This window comes from Chiloscyllium plagiosum, unplaced genomic scaffold (assembly GCF_037043375.1).
Source record: "Chiloscyllium plagiosum isolate Xiang-an unplaced genomic scaffold, Cpla_swu_hap1 HiC_scaffold_5, whole genome shotgun sequence".
NCBI classification, from domain to species: Eukaryota; Metazoa; Chordata; class Chondrichthyes; order Orectolobiformes; family Hemiscylliidae; genus Chiloscyllium; species Chiloscyllium plagiosum.
This window is the reverse complement of record NW_028270143.1, coordinates 90678566-90700400: the sequence shown is the minus strand read 5'-3', so window position 1 is coordinate 90700400 and position 21835 is coordinate 90678566. Positions and strand designations below refer to the sequence as shown.

The 21835-nt window shown below is 42.3% G+C and overlaps 1 protein-coding gene across 11 annotated transcripts in view; it reads left to right on the top strand.

The window, feature by feature from the left end:
• The first annotated feature begins 5414 nt into the window (after nt 1-5414).
• Nucleotides 5415-21835, top strand: part of abi1a (abl interactor 1a) — a 131115-nt gene continuing 114694 nt past the window's right edge. For all 11 annotated transcript variants that reach the window (XM_043690550.2, XM_043690545.2, XM_043690543.2 and 8 more), the window contains exon 1: nt 5415-5570. In XM_043690550.2, the coding sequence (XP_043546485.1) occupies nt 5454-5570 (117 nt within the window). In that variant the 5' untranslated portion in view covers nt 5415-5453. The remainder of the gene's footprint in view (nt 5571-21835) is intronic.

The window sequence follows — 21835 nt, the reverse complement described above, 5'->3', positions numbered from 1 at the left end:
TTCCGTAATATTGATTGGAACCTTCTTAGTGCAGATGGTCTGGATGGAACTGATTTTGTCAGGTGTGTCCAGGAAGGATCCCTGACTCAATATGTAGATAGGCTGACTAGGGGGGAGGCCATATTGGATTTGGTGCAAGACAATGGACCATGCCAGGTGTCAGATCTCTCAGAGGGAGAGTATTTCAGTGACAGTGATCATAACTTCCATAGCCATGGAGGGGGATAGGAACAGACAATATGGGAAGGCATTTAATTGGGGGAGGGGAAATTATACTCCTATGTGGAGCTGTGGCGTATAAATTGGTTACAATTGTTCTACGGGAAATGCTAAACAGAAATGTGGAGGCTGTTTAAGAAGTACTTATTGCAAGTATTAGATAACTTTGTCCCACTGAGACAGACAAGGAATGGTAAGGTGAAGAAGCCTTGCATGACAAAAGAATAGGAGCTTCTTGTCGAGAGGAAGAAGGAAGCTTAGTTAAGGTTGAGGAAGCAAGGATCTGGCACAGCTTTAGAGGATTACAGGGTAGCTAGGAAAGAACTCAAAATTGACTGAGGAGAGCTAGGAGGGGACACAAAAAGCCTTGGCAGGAAGGATAAGGGAAAACTTAAAAGTGTTCTACACTTGCATGAGGAGTAAGAGAATGGTCAGAGAGAGGGTAGGGCCTATTAGGGATAGTGGAGGGAACTTATGCCTGGAATCTGAAGAGATAGAGGAGGCCCTAAGTTAGTTTTTTGCTTAGTATTCACTGGAAAGAGGGACCTTGTAGATAGTGAGAACACAGTGGATCAGGCTTGATCAGATTGATATTAAGGAAGTGGATGTGCTGGAAATTCTGGGAAGCATCAAGATAGATATGTCCCCAGGGCCAGACCAGATATATCCAAGGTTATGGGCAGCAAGGAATGAGATTGCTGTGCCTCTGGTGATCCTCTTTGCATCCTTGCTTTCCACAGGAGTAATACCGGATGATTGGAGGGAGGCAAATGTTGTTCCTCTGTTTGAGAAAGGGAATAGGGAAATCCCTGAGAATTACAGACCAGTCAGTCTTACATCTGTGGTAAGCAAGGTACTGGAAAGGATTCTAAGAGATAGAATTTATGACTATTTGGAAAAACATAGTTTGATTAAAGATAGTCAGTATGGCTTTGTGAGGGGCAGGTCATGCCGCACAAACCTTATTGAATTCTTTGAGCACGTGATGAGATAAGTTGACAAAGGTCGAGCAGTGGATGTGTTGTGTATGGCTTTCACTAAGACATTTGATAGGTTCCCGAGGGTAGGTTTATTCAGAAAACTAGGAGATACGGGATACAGGGAAATTTGGCTGTCAGGATACAAAATTGGCTGGCCGAAAGAAGACAACGAATGGTAATGGATGGAAAGTATTCTGCATGGAAGTGGTGACCCGCAGGGATCTGTTCCTGGGCCTTTGCTTTTTGTCGATTTTATAAATGACTTAGATGAAGAAGTGGAAGAGTGGGTTAATAAGTTTGCTGATGATACAAAGGTCAGTGGTGTTGTAGATAGTGTTGAGGGCTGTTGCAGGCTACAACAAGACATTGACAGAATGTAGGAGAAAGTGAGAATGCGTACCTCTACCAATATCATCTACTGCATCCGTTGAACCCGGTGTGGTCTCCCCTACATCGGGGAGACAGGACACCTTCTTGCGGATCGTTTCAGAGAACATCTCTGGTACACCCGCACTCACCAACACCACAGTGCCGTGGCTAAACACTTCAACTCTCCCTCCCACTCTGTCAAGGACATGCAGGTCCTGGGCCTCCTCCACTACCAAACTGTTACCACCCGATGCCTGGAGGAGAAACACCTCATATTCGGCCTTGGGACCTGCAACCACATGGGATAAATGTGGATTTCAACATCTTTTTCATTTCCCCTTCCCCCACATTATTCCAGTCCCAAGCCTCCAACTTGGCACCGCCCTCTGGACCTGTTCATCACTCCCTCCTCTGACCTATAACTTCTCCCTCACCTTCATCCACCTATCGCTTTACCAGCTACCTTCCCCCCAAACCCAAGCTCCCTCCCATTTATATCTCAGCTCCCTGGCTCACAAGCCAATGCCCGAAATGTCGATTCTCCTGCTCCTTGGGTGCTGCCTGACTTTTCTAGCACTGCATTTTTGACAGGATGTAGAGCAGGGCTGTGAAGTGGCAGATGGAGTTCAACCTGGATGAATGCGAATTGATTTATTTTGGAAGGTTTAATTTTGAATGCTGAATACAGAAGTGAAAACAGGATTCTTAGCAGTGTGGAGGAACAGCGGGATCTTGGGATCCACATACACAGATCCCTCAAAGTTGCCAGCCAAGTTGATAGGGTTATTAAGGTGTTTTGGCTTCCCATAGCAAGGGGATTTAGTTTAAGAGCCACTAGGTTTTGCTGCAGCTCTATAAAATTCTGGTTAGACCACACTTGGAATATTGTGTCCAGTTCTAGTTTCCTCATTATAGGAAGCATGTAGATGCTTTCAAGATGGTGCAGGCGAGATTAACCAGGATGGTGCCTGGATTGGAGGGCATGTTTTATGAAGAGAGTTGTGTGAGCTCGGGTTTTTCACACTGGAGAGAAGAAGGAAGAGAGGTGACTTGATAGAGATATAGAAGGTAATGAAAGGCATAGATTGAGTAGATAGCAGAGACTTTTCCCCAGGAAAGAAATGGCTGTCAGGAGGGGTCATAATTTTAAGGTGATTGGAGGAAGGTATACGAGATGTCAGAGATAGGTTCTTTATGTAGAGAGTGGTGGGTGCATGGAATGCACTGCTACTGCTGGTAGTAGAATCAGAGACATTAGGGATATTTAAGCGATTGCTGGACAAGCACATGGACGGCAATAAATTTAGGGGTGTGAAGGTCAGGTTGATCTTAGATTAAGATAAATGCGAAGCACAACATTGTGGGCTAAAGGGCCTGTACTGTGCTGTACTGTTCTGTGTTCTCTGTTCTAAAACCATGGCACTTAAGTTGCTTTCTGTAGCTTCCCTTTGCACCCAGCCCACTTTTCTATGAAACTTTTTTATTGATGTCCCTTTTAGGTTACATACCCCTTTAGGTATGCTTAATTTATGATCAGCCACTTTTTAAGTTTTATCATGCTTGTCTGCCTGGTTAGATTTGTTTCAATGAGCAATGTGACTGATCAACTTTCATCCCTAATACTGTTCCTTTTCGTGAGCTGTTGAACATGGAGGGTCTTTAGATTTGGGTTTTATTGTGTACAGGAGTACAGTGAAAAGTGTACAAAGTCCCCATTCTCTGGTGCTATCTTAGCAAACAAAACAGATTAAAAACAGAAGCAGAAACAAAAGAAACAGTTAAAAGAAAAGGAAACATCCAGATCACTCCCCTGCCTCCACTATGAGTCCTCACTGCCAGAAAAATAAAGCCACAAAGTCCATCTCTCAGTCTGCGAACACTCAGGTGCCCTAACATCCTGCATACCACTGCAGCCAGAACACTACCGTCTCTGCCATCAGGTACCTGGGAATAAAACTGGAACTGCGACCCTTCTAGTGGAACTGTGCTGCCATTCTTCAGCGCCATTTTGCCATCATGAGTCTGCTGAAGCTGCCAGGTTGCAAACTGAGCTCACATGGGATGCTGGGCCCACCATGCCAAAGTAACAGGTGCCTCATTCTGGTAGCTACCACCTCCTGAGACCTCCTTTTCAGCAATGGAACCTGCCGCTCCCAAACACCCAGGAAGGAACACTAACCATGAATATTGGAAGTGCTTAAATGAAATAAACCTGATGGCCTACGAATAGGGGCTAAGAGGAAGCAATCTACCCTGTCAAGCGCTCCTCTTGTGTACATAGCCTGGGTGTTACATTCATGGATGCAACCTTTTTAGCCAAAGCATGGTTTTGGCTAAAAATGATTGCACCCATGAATACAATTTCCATGTCCTGGGACATTAATGAGTATTCATGACCTGCTAAAAAAATACAAAACAGATTCCTGAAAGCCAGCTCAGTTGAAAGGTTCTGAGAGACTAATACCATAAGTTTAATCTGCCATTTGGAAACAGAAAATTTATTTTTCACTTAATTTTTCACTTCTCTGACCTTCTAAAAGCTTGAGGCAGGCCCTGAAAATTCAGCCCATGGAAAATGATTCTGGATCCCTGGCATCTACCCAGGAAACAGCTTAGCTAAATATCTATCCTTTGTACTTGAAAATGAACAATTTGTGTCAGCAGTATATTTGACTGTGGGCAAAGGAGCGAATGTCCAAAGGATGTGCTTCATTCACATGTACTACAGTTGACCTAACCAACAAAGGTGAGTATATTTTTCATTCGGAATGGAGAACCATGATGTCTGCTATTGTTTGACTCTGACCAGTATATGTATATAATATATATTTGTGTTTGCATTACTGGGAAGACTGGTCATCATTGAATTGTCTTCAGTTGTCTTCCATAACTCAAACGTATGCCTTTTGTACAACTCTAAAATTGTGCGATACTAAAATTAATTTTATTACATACTTAGTATGATCTCCTCATTCAATGGACATCACCATTTCCGGCATCTATTGAAGATTCTCTTCTTGAGGTTAAAGGAATTATTTGTATGATAATGAAAATGCAACTAATTACTGTACCAGCAAAGGAGGGGTAGAGTTAATGTTTTTTTATTATTAATTGATGGCATGTAGGAATCACTGGCAGGGCCCACATTTACTGCTCATCACGAATTGACTTTGAGAAGGTAATGGTGTGCTTCTTTAATATGTGATGTACTGTCCATACACCACAGTGTTGTTAGGGATGGGTGTTCCAGGATTTTGACTCAGCAGCAATGTTCAAGTTAGCAATATACTCCACCCTTCCCCAGCTATCTTCAGTTCTGAGCTGAAAGATCATTGTACTTGTGAAGTTAATTCTGCTTCTCTCTCTACAGATGCTGCCAGACCTGCCATGTTTCTCGGAGAAAGTGGGGACTGCAGATACTGGAGATCAGAGTGAGAGTGTGGTGATGGAAAAGCCCATCCGGTCAGACAGTATCCGAGGAGCAGGGGAATCGACGTTTCGGGCATCATCATTCCTGATGAAGGGCTAATGCCCGAAACGTCCATTCTCCTGCTCCACTGATTCTCCTGCTCCTTTTCCAGCACCACACTCTCAACTGCCTGTTCAGGGATGTTATTAAACACCTCTGGAGGAGGTGGGACTTGAATATTGGTCTCCTGACCCAGAGCGAGGGACATTACCACTATGCCAGGAGCGCCGGCACACCGACAAGGGTTGGGTGTCACCAGGTCATTGGCAGAGGAAAGAGACTACAACCCCCAGAGGACTTTGCGGCTGGCGAGCGAGAGCGAGGCTGAAGGATCCCAGCATGCTTTGCGTGGTTGGGAGGGAGTAACCAGGGCGGTCTTGAGCGAGGAGTCATAAAGCGATGCAGAAAGATGTAAGATGGCAGAGCTGCAGATGTTACTCGAGGAGGAAATCCCCGCCGGCAAGAGGGCGCTGATAGAGAGTTACCAGAACCTGGGCCGTGTGGCTGATTACTGTGAGAACAACTATATCCAGGTATGAGCCGGTGGAGGGTCCGCGGGTTGGGGGGTAAAGAAAAAGCAGGCGAGAGGCACCCGCCGGCGGTTACAACTGCTCCTGCCGTGCCCCGCTCTCCCGCACACTCACCGTCCCGGCGACGGTTACCACTCTACCCGGCTACGGGGTGGGCCCTGCACACGACCCCTACCCCTATTTCCGACAACCATCCTGCCCCCTTTCCTGGACACCCTTTCAGAGAGACACACAGTCCTTCCCCTCTCCTTCACTTCGATTTCCCCAGGCCGCGGCCGTTTGGACACCTTACCGCCCCCGTCCCGGGGCCTCGATAATATCAGATTTTACTCAGGACTGAGGAAGTGGCGGGGTCTTTCTCTATTCTATTTGAAACTCACTTTGTGAAGGAGTCAGCTGGTTTTGTTGGTAGTTCCCTGGATTTACCAACACTCTTTAACTCTGTGTTCCGGAGGGTGTGCCGCGCTCTCTGACTCATATTCCCCGGGTATGTGGGCCGGGGCTGTCCCGCTCCCAACAATTTCCTCCCATCCCACGGGTCCGCGCTCTGCTGTTTAGGCGCCTGATCTACAATTTGAATTAATGATTTTATAAACCGCTTTTGTTCTTGTGAGACGAGCTGTACTTCCCCGCTTTATTTTTATTCGGTGTGAAGCCAATGTATCTTTCCATTATCCATTTGTGTGTTAACATTTTGGTGTTTCTTTCGTATGATCTGTCTGAGATAAGTACTGATGTTCTGGAATGATATGTCTCAATTGAACAACACTCTCTTTGCTCTGGATTGGGCAATCTCAGGGAAATTGTATAGGGAAGATGTGTCTCCGAGATGAGTTTAGTGTGGAACTGGTTTTCGAGACGTCAGGAACCCCCACCCCTCTCCATGAAATGGCTTTTCCTGTTCTCACTCTTCCCTTTTTTTTGTTAGTAAATTCCTTGCAAGTGTGGGTTTTGGAAGCCTGCTTTTGGCTTCAGTGCGTGGTTTACAAGATCGCTTATAACAGGATGAGATCCCGAACTCCACCCGAGAGTTTGGTTTCCTCCGTATCTGGCGCATCAAACTATGTAACTTTTTTTCCCCTTGGACGGAAATATGGCAATCGGAGGCAGACGCAAGTAGCAACACAACTTGTAGTTGTCAGCTTTGCATACTGTAATCGTTCGGGCAACAACAGACAGATTTATGTTTTTAAAAGTCTGTCAATAAATACTCTGGTATGAAGTATCCTGCTTTTCAGATGCATTTAGTGATTCTCAGACCTTGTGTTCATTTCCAATCTGTCCAAATTGCATTTAAACTTTACACCTTTAAAAAGAGTGAACTATTTTGGGTAACTGACTTATTGTAAAGAGACTGAAAGCATTTGACCCATGCTGCCTCAATGTAAGATTTTATTTCTACATTGGCATCATAGGGATTCAAGTGTCTTTTTGAAATACATTCTTGACTGTTACTTTCTCCCCATATCTTAGTTTTGACCTTTGCTGCATGAAGTACTTTCTAAACCCCTTCATAAAGTTGTTTGACTATTTTGAAACAGTTCTTTGTTTGGCAGTGATGGTTTGACTTGATGAATCTTTTCCTGTAATACTGGATACCATGCAACTTTAAATTGTCTCCAGTTTCTTGTGCGTGCTGTTGCATCTTCAACATTGTGGTCCAATTTTGCTCTGACCTCTGTATTTTCATACGGATAAGTTTGTGATCTTTCTCCGGATCACTTCAGGACCATGGGTGTTCCAACATCTGGTTTTTAGCACTTTTTTTTAAAATGTGAAGTACTTTGAGTTAGTTTCTAAGAATGTGAAAAGTCAAAAGCTAGCACTGAGTTTTGAGAGAGATTTTTAGGGCAAGTGAACTTGCAGAGCTTGGGGATATTGATTGTTGAAGGTTTATTGTCAGTGTGGAGAATACAAATTAATTCAGAATTGGATAAGGTTATGAAAGTATTTAAGCATGAAACTTTAAAAAAATTTGAGGCATTGACTTGGTTAGCAAGGAAAAGATTAATTGGTGAATAGCATGGATAACTTGCACTTAATGCAGAATAGAAGGAATGTAGACAAAGCAGCTTTTTGCAGTCATGTCTTGAAGAAACATTCAAGCGTTAGATAAGCTAATATAGAGCATGTTAGTGACACTGCAGATGGAAGTAGGTCAGAATCAATGTTGAGATTGCGAATTGAGTTCTCCCCTTCTTAGGTACTCAGAGCTACATGTACTCCATGTGTCTTTCAATCATTTTAAGCAATTTGTGTCCTTTAGATGCATCCTAGACCTTGCCCAGCTCTCCCACCTTGTTAGTACTCCAGGATACGTGGTTCTTGTGTCACAATATGAATTGTAAGAAACTAAGCACTGTTCCGTCCTGCCATCTCAAAAATGACCTATTTATTCCTATTACTTTCTGATTCTCAACCTTGCTGTCCCTTTGAATTCTTCACTTGTGTAACAAGTTGTTCTTTATCAAGTGCTTCCTCATAAAATGGATGTATGGTATCTGTAGGGTTTCTTTAATTATCCTGATGGTTTCTACTTTTTAACTAAAGACTGGGCAAACATGATGACCCTTTGCCAGATCATGTTGACTTTATCTAATCAGTGGCTTTCAGTATTGTCTATTATCATGTCCTGAATAAATCATTCAAGCATTTTTTAAAAAAAACATTGTTGTTTCCATTCTTACGTTTTATTAAAACAGATTTGATTAATTATTGCTTTGTCCTTAAAGCATACAGCTATATTCCTTTTAATACTATTGATTGAAATTTTGACACCTCTCTGGTATGTGTACAAAATATATATGTGCAAACCACCACTGCATTTGCTAATATTTACTCTGTTACATTTCCTTGTTTAGAACTAGACATATTTTGGTAAATGTCCTAATCTCTAGAATAGTCTTGGGCATCTTTTTTAAATTTCCCTTCCTTCCATGGATTGCCAAGTAGTTTGTAATTTATTCAACCTATAGTATTCTAACTATATGAGCAACTTGCATTATTGTGGCTGCGTACCCTTACTTCGAAACAACAGATGATCAGTCTATTGTTGAATGTCAGCGAGTTTTAAGCAGATTTGCAGCTTAGGTCGAGGTTCTGGATGTAACTTTGCTTGCTGAGCTGGAAGGTTCATTTTCAGACATTTCGTCACCATACTAGGTAATATCATCAGTGAACCTCCAGTGAAGCACCTGTGGCATGGCCCACTTTTTATTTATTTATTCACTGATGTTACCAAATATGGTGATGAAAGATCTAACAACTAACCTTCCAGTTCAACGAGCGAACTTAACATCCATAGTTGAATGCATTCAGTCATTTGATCAAACTGCTTGTATTTTTGTCAAATGTACTAAAAGTATATTGCTCAACAATAAATCCACATTATCGTGTAAGCTGCAAAAACAATCCGTTTCTTTCAGTGCAGAATGTGGATCAAACTGCAATTTGTTATCTTTGTTCTTGTCAACTGTAGCATCGATTATTGTTGTGCTTCAGGTTTTGTATCTTAAATGTGAGGTAGAATGTTGTGACTGGCAAGACAGGATAGTTGGTCAAATATGTCTGTCTATGTCAAAGCACTGGTATTTTTCATTTCCACCCTCAGCATTTTTGATCCTTTTGTGTATCTTATCAGAGTAATTGTCTGCCAGTTAGTCTACAACATTTTGCAAGTAGACCATAACTACTTCTTAGCAGTTTAAGCCTGCATGCAAGGATATTATACTGATCACTAGATGATTTTGACATGCTGTTTCCACAGAATGAATATTTACTGATTGCCAAATATCTTCTGATATTAGCTCTCCTTGCAAGGCTTGCTGGATATTTTGGTTTAATGTTTTGAATTGTCCAATAGAATGTGTAAGTCTTAGTCAACCACTTTTGATAACATCTGCACCTTGATGCTTTAACATCTCTGTTTAGTTCCACATTCAGTATGTTGCATTTCTTTCTTAATTCTAACCAAGTAATTTTAAACTTTTTCTCCATTATAGTTTTGTAGTGTAGCAAATGAATCTATGAACACTGCCACACCTTTTTTCACTGTTTTATTTGTATTTGTTCTGAATAGCAGTTAACTAGAAAATGGTTTACCCTTTTTTCTTCTGCTATTGCCACACCCAACGTAACTCCTGTAGCAATTTGTGCAAGCTTTATTTTATGTGGTTGAAACAGGCTATATGGTAGTGCTATATTTGAGAGATGGGTTGAGTGTGTGAGCCAGTCTGAAATCTAATATATCACATGGTGTTTGTAGCACAGAAATGGGCCATTTAACTGAACGTGCCAGGGTTTGTGCTCAATGAGCTTCCTTCCTTCTCTTGTTTAGCTTATTCTTCTAGTCATCTTGCATTCAATGTCTGTCTTGTTTTCCCTGTTAATAACTTTTGCCAGTTGCCTGAACCTATTTCATGGCAGTGTTCCACATCCTAAGAGTCTTAAACAGAAAGATCTTTTCTTTGTTCCTTTTAGGTTAATTTAGGGATGATCTTTGCATGTCTGTCTTTTCAGAAGCAAACAACTGCAATCTGTTCAAATGTTCCTGAAAAGTATAACCTCTCATTTCTGGTATTATTCCTTATTTTGATCCTTTTGTGATGCCTCCAGTGTCCCATATTTTCATTATTTGCAAATGTCGTTTAGCTGAAGTTTTTTGTAATGACAATGGAAGGAGCTGGCTAGATGAATAGAAAGGGTTTAGAGGGATATGGGCTAAGTGCTGGCAAGTGGGATTGGATGGATGTATGAATAGGAAGTGTTTAGTGAGATATGAGCCAACTGCTGGCAAATTGCACTAGATTAATTTTGGAAATCTGGTTGGCATGAGTGAGTTGGACCAAAGGGCCTGTTTCCGTGTTATACGTCTCTGACTCCCAAGTCATTAAATTGTGCATTAATTTTACAAATAGCACTTGATGCAGCTGGAGTGTGACCTTTTCGTTGGATGAATGTCCAAGGCAACAGAGGGGGTACTGGTCAAGAATGCTGCTTTTCACTTGCTCTCATCTCTATACTGCTCATGTGGCAGATGAAATTTAAACTCTGATAGAGATGACCTCGGATGTTGATTTGTTTAGAGATGGTTATGTCATTGGAACTTTCAATTTTTATTTTTGTTAAAGAGGTGGATAGTGACAGGCAAACATTTTGCTGTAACCTAGGGATGTTGGAATGTGATCTTGCTGGTGTCCTTGCATATCAGATGCCATTGGCTCGTAAGTAAGCAGTGCTAAATGTTGCCTCACTCACCCTAAGTCTAGTAGAGCTGTATGGATTTTATTTGAGGTTTCCCAAGTGCTGCCTAACTGACATTTTGTAACAAAGTATGGATAAGGAAGCCATCAAATGGTTGACTCTTCCAATTTTGATTTGATTTAGTTGTGTTTAAGAAAATTAAAATTTGATTTTAATTGAATATTGTGTGCCAACCTTTTTTTAAAAAAAAGCCAAAGCATAGCTTTCATTTTTTTATTTGTTGAAATAATATGAAATTCAATCGCTGCCCAATTCTGCTGCCTAATTATAGCTTACTATAATTGGTTAAGTGGTTTTAAGAATTGTTAGGTATTTTGGATTTATGACCATGTCCTTTATTAAAGTAGTCCATGTTGGTGCCTTCAGCCTCGGGAGTGTAATCTAATGTTAATCTATTGCTTGGTTACCTCCAAAAACAAAGTATAATTATGTGGAATTTCAATATTTGGTTTAAAAATTTAGAAAAAACTTGTGTTTAGTGTATGAGTAAATGTGTCATAGGTAAAGTTGGTTGGACAGGAAACAAATAGATTAATTGATTTCCAAAAAATGTTGCAGTGTCTTCCCTATGATATTTTGCCTGTTGCATATTTTTATGCATATAAGTTGATTGTAATCATGCACACAGGTCATACAAAAGTAGGGGCATTGAGCAGAGAACCAGAGATCAAGGTAACTTAGAGGTTTAGTTTGATATTAAGCAGTGAGGAAACTCTTTAGGGGTAGAGGATGCTACATGAATAGCGATCTGTATATTATATTGAAAGTGCAAATGGTTTGTGTTGAAAGTTGGTGTTGCAGGACAAGTTAAACTTTGAAATCAACCTTTTTATTAGTCTTGTGTTTAATTCCTTTTATGTCAATACACAGTCAAAATAAAAGTGAACAAAGGCAACTTAAGGGCGAAGAGAGACCTGCAGAGCAGAAGGTTGTAAACGAATCTTGTACTGTTTTTAACTTTGAGGAAAGTAAGGGAAAACTAGGGATCCAGGTTCTTGGAAAGCACTTTGTGCATTCCTTGGTGGCATTGCTGCTTTTGAGATCTTTTTTTCACCCCTTTCCTGATTACATTTTTATTTTTTCCCCCTTCATGTTTTTGAATGCCTCTAGTATATCTTTGTGGTGTTTTGTATTCTAGTGGTAATTTTAGACATCTTGCATGGGTGGAATAAAATACAAGAACAAATGGACAATAGTTTGAAAATTTGCTTAGTCACAGTAATTTTGAGGGAAATAATCAATGCTGGAGAAACTCCTGAAGATCTGACAGCATCTTTGGAGTGAGGAGCATTGTTTTGAGTTCTAATGCAAATTCAGAACAGTAATTTTTAATTTCAGAAATTGACTGGTCAAATATAGCAAGGATTCTATAGCTGTCAGACTGTTGTACTGTAGTAGTGTCCTCCCCTGAATTTAAGTCCACCCGCTGCTCTGCACATCTGAACATGTATGTTTAAATATGTTCCAACCACAGTCTCTGCCATATCTTCTTGTAGAAAGTTGCCAATATATGTTCTAATTGATATGTTGAGGCATGTTGTTACGTAACTATGGTCCAGTTGGGACTGGGGTCCAGGCCTTTGCGTTTCACCTAAAGTCCCCTCTGCAGAATGCTGTATGCAATGCCAGACAGGGTAGTTGAATTTGTCTGTTTATCCTTTATGAAACTAAATGAAAAGTAGGACTCCCTGGTGACAGTGGTCAGCATTGCTGTCTCCCTGCCAGCGACCAGGGCTCAGTTATGGGCTTGGGTGACTGTCTGTGTGAATTTTTGTCCAGTGCTCCAGTTTCCTCTCAGTCCAAAGATGTGCATGCTAGGTGGATTAGCCATGGTAAATGCAGACTGGAGGAAGGTCGAGTGCAGATTCAGAAGTCTGAGTGGCTTCTTGCCACACTGTATGGATTCTGAATCAGGAATTGAGCTACTCTCTGCAGCACACCTAACTTCAGATCAGCTCTTGTAGCCACAGTATTTACATGGGCAATCTATTTCAAATCCCCCTCTGGGATTGTTGGTCCTGTGAAATTCAGTGAATGTGGTGCTATTGAGAGTCGAGGAGAGATGGTCAGAATTTGTTGTTGGAAATGGTTTTTTGTCTTGGGGCACTAATGTCGCATGTCTCCCTAAGCCTAGAAATTTTTCCTTTTTTATTCTGCTTCAGTGTCTGAGTGACAAATTGATTTTGGAGGAATCTTGCCTGAATGTTTGGTTGTGCAGATGTCTTTCAAGAGGATGTTAGTGTCTCATTAAATCTGAGGCTACAACAGAGGCGTTGCTGATACATAGTCCAGGTCTTACCCAAGTGCAGTGATGCAACTGCTCTGTATTCTGGAATGTTTTATTGACTTGAGGTCTTTGTTGCCAGATACCCACTGCTGTGGTCTGATCATGCTGACATTTTTACTTTGAACTTTGACTAATAATGGGGTGGGTGTGCATTAGTTTACTAACCCTCTGATTAATCAGAGGGTTAGTAAACTAATGCACACCCACCCCATTATTAGTTTATAACCCCCACTATCAACTTTTGTGGGGGTTACCATTGACCAGAAACTGAACTGGACTTGCCATGTAAATAGTGGATATATGAGCAAAGCAGAAGCTCTGAATATTCTGCCAAACACCTTGTCTCCTTACTACCCAAAGCCTGTCCATAAGTCACAAACCAGGAGTATGATGGAATACTTAACACTTAATTGGATAGGTGTAGCTCCAAGAAGACTCCAGAAGCTTGACACCATCCAGGGCAAAGCAGCCTGCTTGATTGACACTGCATCCACTCCCTGCCACTGCTGCTCTGTAGCAACTGTATGTATTATCTATATGATACCCAGTAGAAATTCATGAAAACTTCTTAGTCAACAGCTTCCAAACCCACAACCGGTCTCACCTCACCTTATTCATGGTCATTGGGTCCAAATCCCAGAACTCTTAACCACCAAGCTGTCTATCAACTCAGCAGACACATTAATGATCTTTCAGATTCACTCAAATCTAGCATATTACATGACTGCTGCAGGAGGAATGGTGGAAAAAAAAATGGACCAACAGTATCCAGATTCACCAGTTCTTGCGATGAAGAGTGATTTCTACACAACCAAAGATCAAACAATTTATGCTACAGGAGAAGGCCTAAACCCCCCCCACATTAAGAAAATCTTTTTACAAAATAAATCATTATCACTTGGATGAGAACAGATGCTGAAGCACATCTACGTAAAGCATGAAGACTTTTTAAAATCATCAGATGTGGACTTGACTGGCTATGCCAACATTTGTTCTTGCAGTTAGGCATGGGGAAAGGAGTGAACCCCAGCAGGAGTCTGGGTGCAAGCACCCAATGTTAGGGAGTTTCAGGTCGGTGATGAGTGACGGCAGAAGAATAACACCAATGTAGTTGCAAGTCTAGTTGATGTGTGGTTTAGAGGGGAACTAGAGTCCTTCTGAGTAAAGCTAGAGAAGTGCTGTATTGGACAAACATGAGCAATTGGAATATATATACACGCACACGCACACACAGGCACACCGTGGATGAACCTTGGAGTAGATATCTTCGCACATGCAAGAACTGATTGTTTTTTCTTTTAAGATCTGTCCTTGGTGAGGAGTCCTTCTACTACAGTGAGTTAAGTCAGTTGGAGTCAGTGACTGTCGGTCTGAAAACAGTCGCTGTAGTAGCAGTGAAAATTGGTAAAGGGTCATAAATCCATGAGGTGACGTGAAGGGCAAAAGGCACCTACTGAAGACATGCAAAGTCCATTTTGAAGCATACGTTTTCTTTTCTTCAGTTGTGGAATGTAGATGTCACTGACCAGTATTTATTGCCTATCCCTAGTTATTCTTAAGGTGGTGGTGAGCTACCTTTTTGTTTTGAACAACTGCAGTCCACCTGCTGTGGGGTGACCCATGATGCCATCTTGGAAGGGATTTCCAGCATACTGACCCAGTGAATGGTGATATAGCTTTAAATTAAGGCGGGGTGGGTATAGGACAGATGTTAGGGATAGGTTCTTTACTCAGCGAGTTGTGAGTTCATGGAATGCCCTGCCAGTAGCAGTGGTGGACTCTCCCTCATTATGGGCATTTAAGCAGGCATTGGATAGGCATATGGAGGATAGTGGCTAGTGTAGGTTAGGTGGGCTTGGATCGGCGCAACATCGAGGGCCGAAGGGCCTGTACTGCGCTGTGTTCTATGTTCTGTATCATTCCAAGTCAGGATCGTGACCATCTCGGGGAACTTCCAAGTGGTGGTGTTACCATGTGTATGTTGTCTTGTCTTGTTTCTCTGTTTGCTTGTTTTAAGAATATGTATAAAATATAAGTAGGCAGGGAAAGAGTTGAGTTTTGTGACACAAGAGGTTCAGCTGAGCATTGATTCAGATAAGAACTTACAGTTAACAATGAGGTACTGCAGGCAAGGGTAATGGGCTAACAAGGTGGAAAAGCAGTCATTATATAGAGCTATTTAACAAGGTGAAAGTATTCATTATGTGAAATCAGTTATTCATTGTATAACAGCAGATGGCTAAATGTTTACTCTTGACACTTGTTGATTGTAATGGTCACCTAATCAATGTGTGTTGCCTTATCTGAATGCTCCTTCCTGTAAAATAACTACATAGTTCATTGAGAAATCGCTCTTCCAGAGAGGACTGAACCTCTTGTCCCTGTGCACATGGATGATTGCACACTCTCGCATGCCCAGAACAAAGATGGAGGTAAAACTACTGCCTCTGAGCGTTTTGCTTCGACTGAGGTGGGGGGAGGGGAAGAGAAACAGGACGACGGTTTAATCATTCATGGTTAACCTACTAGAGAAGGTGCAAAACTTTTCCTACTCTTAGTCAGCTGCCCTGCCTTATTTCCTGAGGTGTCAGTGGGGGAGCGCTTTGGGGCCAGCGACCATAAATCTATTCGTTTAAAATCATAATGGAAAAGGATAGACCAGATCTAAAAGTTGAAGTTCTAAATTGGAGAAAGGCCAATTAGGCAACTTTTGAATGCTGATTGGAGGCAGATGTTCGCAGGTAAAGGGACGGCTGGAAAATGGGAAGCCTTCAGAAATGAGATAGCGTGAACCCAGAGAAAGTATATTCCTGTCAGGGTGAAAGAGAAGGCTGGCAGGTATAGGAAATGCTGGATGACTAAAGAAATTGGGCGGCACGGTGGCACAGTGGTTAGCACTGCTGCCTCACAGCGCTAGAGACCCGGGTTCAATTCCCGCCTCAGGCGACTGACTGTGTGGAGTTTGCACATTCTCCCCGTGTCTGCGTGGGTTTCCTCCGGGTGCTCCGGTTTCCTCCCACAGTCCAAAGATGTGCAGGTCAGGTGAATTGGCCATGCTAAATTGCCTGTAGTGTTAGGTAAGGGGTAAATGTAGGGGTATGGGTGGGTTGCGCTTCGGTGGGGCGGTGTGGACTTGTTGGGCCGAAGGTACTGTTTCCACACTGTAAGTAATCTAATCTAATCTAAAAAAAAATTGAGGGTTTGGTTAAGAAAAAGAAGGAAACATATATGTTAGGTATAGACGGGATAGATTGAGTGAATCCTTAGAGTATAAATTAAGTAGGAGTATACTTAAGAGGGAAATCAGGAGGGCAAAACTGGGACATAGCTTTGGCAAATAAAATTAAGAAGAATCCAAAGGGCTTTTACAAATATATATTAAGGACAAAAGGGTAACTAGGGAGAGAATAGGGTCCCTCAAAGATCAAATGGAGCCACAAAATTGGGGAGATACTAAATGAATATTTTGCATCAGTATTTACTGTGGAAAAGGATATGGAAGATATAGACTGTAGAGAAATAGATGGTGACATATTGCAAAATGTCCATATTACAGAGGAAGAAGTGCTGAATGTCCTGAAACGGTTAAAGGTGGATAAATCCCCAAGCCCTGATCAGGTGTACCCAAGAACTCTGTGGGAAGCGAGAGAGGTGATTGCTGGGCCTCTTGCTGAGATATTTGTATCATCGATAGTCACAGGTGAGGTGCCGGAAGACCTGGAGGTTGGCAAACATGGCGCCACTGTTTAAGAAGGGCGATAAAGACGAGCCAAGGAACTATAGACCAGTGAGCCTGACCTCAGTGGTGGGCAAGTTGTTGGAGGGAATCCTGAGGGACAGGGTGTACTTGTATTTGGAAAGGCAAAGACTGATTGATTAGGGATAGTCAACATGGCTTTGTGCATGGGAAATCATGTCTCACAAACTTGATTTGAGATTTTTGAAGAGGTAGCAAAGAAGATTGAGGGCAGAGCAGTAGATGTGATCTATATGGACTTCAGTAAGGTGTTCAACAAGGTTCTCCATTGGAGACTGATTAGCAAGGTTAGATTTCATGGAATACAGGGTGAACTAGCCATTTGGATACAGAACTAGCTCAAAGGTAGAAGACCTCAGCGTGGTGGTGGAGTGTTGTTCAGACTGGAGGCCTGTGACCAGTGGAGTGCCACAAGGATTGGTGCTGGGCCCTCTACTTTTTGTCATTTATATAAACGGTTTGGATGCGCGCATAAGAGGTACAGTTAGTAAGTTTGCAGATGACACCAAAATTGGAGGTGTAGTGGATAACGAAGAGCGTTACCTCCGATTACAACAGGATCTGGTCCAGATGGGCCAATGGGCTGAGAAGTGGTAGATGGAGTTTAATTCAGATAAATGCGAGGTGCTGCATTTTGGGAAAGCAAATCTTAGCAGGACTTGTACACTTAATGGTAAGGTCCTAGGGAGTGTTGCTGAACAAAGAGACCTTGGAGTGCAGGTTCATAGCTCCTTGAAAGTGGAGTCGCAGGTCGATAGGATAGTGAAGAAGGCTATTGGTATGCTTTCCTTTATTGGTCAGAATATTGAGTACAGGAGTTGGGAGGTCATGTTGCGGCTGTACAGGACATTGGTTAGGCCACTGTTGGAATATTGTGTGCAATTCTGGTCTCCTTCCTATCAGAAAGATGTTGTGAAACTTGAAAGGCTTCTGAAAGGATTTACAAGGATGTTGACAGGGTTGGAGGATTTGAGCTACAGGGAGAGGCTGAACAGGCTGGGGCTTTTTTCCCGAAAGCATCGGAGGCTGAGGGGTGACCTTAGAGGTTTCCAAAATTGAGGGGCATGGATAGGATAAATAGACCAAGTCTTTTCCCTGGGGTGGGGTCGGGAGTGCAGAACTAGAGGGGCATAGGTTTAGGGTGAGAGGAAAGATATGAGACCTAAGGGGCAACATTTTCACGCGGAGGGTGGTACGTGTATGGAATGAGCTACCAGAGCTGCCTGGTGGAGGCTGGTACAATTGCAACATTGAAGAGGCATTTGGATGGGTATATGAATCGGAAGGGTTTGGAGGGATATGGGCCAGGTGCTGGCAGGTGGGCCCAGATTGGGTTGGGATATCTGGTCGGTATGGACAGGTTGGACCAAAGGGTCTGTTTCCATGCTGTATGTCTCTGACATGCTAATCCATCACGAAAAATAGCCATTTGGAACCGCAGAGTTTGGTTAACAACTGAACAAAGCTTGTTACACAAGTCTATCAGCTTTTAATAATAGTCGTCTTATGGCTTTCAGCCTGGTTTCCCAACATCAATTGACAGTGATTTTAAATTGAGAAATTGCACTCCATTTCTCAACCTCTTGGTTTTACTTGATGGATTCCTGACGGTTTCATTGAATTGGTTCCACAGTTCATGGTAGTGAGTCTTTCCAAAATCTTTCTGCAACATGATCTTAAGCTTTATCTGAGAACTTGAAGATTTCCAACTGAACTTTCCCGGTTTAGAAATTAATCTGCTTAGATTTAATGTTGTTCATAAACTGCCCTATACTACCGTGTATGGTGCATTTCGTGGTGCAACCTGCAATCGCATTACTTATGAGGTGCTGCTGTCAGTCCAGAACATTGTTCTACCCTCCACACAGCTGGGCAAAACTCTATGATTTTCATGCCAGTGAGATGTCTGGTACTTCACTGGCTTCTGAGTTAATAGAATAGTTCCTTTTTTTTTTTTGTTTTCATGACCAGCAAAGTATAGACCATTATTCAACCAGTTTGTGCTAACAAAACTGAAAATGAAATGTTAAATGTGATTTCAAGATTGGACAGCACTTGCTGTCCAAAGTTCATAAGTAGCTATAAAGGTATTGATTTACGATTTAGTTGAGCTTGTAGTGTGATTCATTTTGCTTGCTAAAAGTGGTGCTTGTATACTTGGATCTGTGCACTTCAAACAGCAGAAATATCTTCAAGATGAGCATCTCTGTTTAATTTCCAGGAAACCTGGAGAGTGTAGTGCCTTGGTGTTAAGTTGACTTGGCTAACAGTTGGCATGCTTTACTTGTTTGTTATACCTGTTTTAGCTGTTTGAAATTTGGCATTCGTGTGTTTTTGCCCAGCTGAGTACAAGATAAAATTTGTTAACATGACTCCTATTTCCTCATTTGGTTTTGGATGAATGTGATTGACAAAGCTAGCGATTGTTGCTCAATCTTAATTTGGTTTACGAAGATGGTGAGTTGCATTACACCATCTTTTTAAAAGTCATTTTTACTTGTCCTGTTTTCTGCTTAAGTCAGTGTGATGGAATATAGTCCCCAGTTGCCACAATAAGTACAGCTTCAACAACATTCTAAGCTTGATGCCAACCAGAGCACAGTAATCCACATGTTGACAATCCAAAAAATATTTCCTCTCTGCACCGACACCCAGTAATAATTATGTGCCATTTGCTTGATTCGCTTTAGAAATTCACCAAGACTCTTTTAAAACCTACCATGTGCACTACCGAGGAACGTGAGTAGGCCAGTCAGCCCACCCAGTCTGCTTTTGCCATTAATATAATCATGGCTACTCAAATAGTCAAAAACTATTTACCCCAACTCAGTAGGGCAGAGAATTTCAAAGGTGCTCAACCTTTTTTTTTAGAGTAAAATAATTTCTCCTCCTCTAAGTGGCAGGCCCTTTTTGGCTCAAATCTGTGGCCCCTGTGCTTTTTTTAGACCCGTCAATCAGAGGACACCCCTTTTACTTGTACCCAGTTCGTCCCTTAGTTTTTTTAAAGTGTGTAAGTCTCAATGAGATCAATTACATGATCAATTACAATCCTGCCATTCCAGGAACATGTCTGGTGAACCTTCATTGCACTAGGTCGGGGGCAATAATATTTCTTCTGACATAAGGTGATGACACAGTGCTCTAGGTGAAGTCAAAGATCTTCTGCAATTGAAACAAACTGCATCTGTACTTAAATTGTCTGGAATAGAGGCTAGCATCCCATGAGAATTCCTAAAGTGAATATGTGGATACAGTGTCACTCAGGAGCAGAAATACAGTTGGTTATTCGAGCCTACTCTCCTATTCAGTAGATCATGCCTCATCTTCTGACTCATAACTTCGTATTTCTTGGTGCCTGTTAACATCTCAAACATTATCAATCCTTGGCGTAGCCTCAAATTTCTCTGGTAATGATCATCCGAGTGAAGGAATTTCCTTAGTCGTGGTAGCCTATCCGATATCTTGAGACTATCCCAATGACTCTAGTGTAGGAAACATCCTACACTGTGGGTGGCACAGTGGTTAGCACTGCTGCCTCACAATGCCAGGGTTCAATTCCTGACTCGGGCAACTGTCTGTGTGGAGTTTGCACATTCTACCCATGTCTGCGTGGTTTTCCTCCAGGTGCTCAGGTTTCCTCCCACAGTCCAAAAATGTGCAGGTGAATTGGCCTTGCTAAATTGCCCATAGTGTTAAGTGAAAGGGTAAATGTTGGGTAATGGGTCTGGGTGGGTTGCTCTTCGGAGGGTTGGTGTGGACTTGCTGGGCTGAAGGGCCTGTTTCCACCCTGTGTGGGGAATCTAATCTAATCCAATCTAATCACACCTCCACCCCCCTCCGAAACTACCCCTGCATTAATTTTGTCTAACCATGGCAAAGTCTTATGCATTTCAGTCAGATCCCCTCACTGCTCAGCTCTCTGGTTTGATTGAGCCTGAATTCACTAATCCCTCCTCATTGATGCGGAGCTGTCACTCCTGTAATGAACCTCTATTGGACTCTAAATGGTGTGTAGATCCCTCCTTGGAAAGGGAGAACAAAACTTCGTGATAGTATCCAGATACGGTCTAACCAAGGCTCTGAATAACTGCGGTAAGGCATTCCAACGTCTGAACTTCGTAATGAAAGCCAATTTGCCGCCTTAATTATTTGCTGTACCTGCCTGTCTACTTCCATTGAATTGGATTGAATTTGTCACATGTACGGAGGCATAGTGAAAAGCTGGCAATACAAGCAGATCCCATAGCTAACTAGCATAGATAAGTAAACAATGGGTAAACAGCGGCAAAAACATAGGTAGAGGTGAGTGTTAAGTTTGCGAGTCCATTCAGAATTCTAACAGTAGGGTCGGAACTTAGTCAAAATCGGCTGGTGCGTGTTCAGGCTTCTGTACCTTCTCCCCGATGGTAGAGGTTGTCGAAAAACATTGCCAGGGTGGGATGGATCTTTGAGAATGCTGGAGGCCTTTCCTTGACAGCGGACCTGGTAGATGGATTCTATAGATGGGAGGTTGGCCTTTGACCAGGCTGAGTTCATCACTCTGTAACCGTCTCCAAACTTGAATGGTACAGTTGCTGTACCAGGTAGTGATGCATCCAGGCAAAATGCTCTCAATGGCGCACCTATAAAAGTTGGTATGGGTATTTGCCAGCATGCCAAATTTCCTTAGCTGCCTGACCAAGGGGAGAGGTTGTTGGGCCTGTGTAACCAGTGCGTCCACATGAAGAATCCAAGAAAGCTTGTTGTGGATGACCACTCCCAGGAGCTTGACACTCTCCACTCATTCAACCTCTGTGCTGTAAATGTGTAGGGGAGGCATGAATAACAACATCCTGACAAAAGTCAATAATGAGTTCCTTGGTTTTGCTGACGTTGAGATTTAGGTTGTTCTCCGTGCACCCTTTTTTTTGTGTTTTCCATGTCATCTGTTGTTCTGTTTCGTCACCATCTGAGATTCGACCG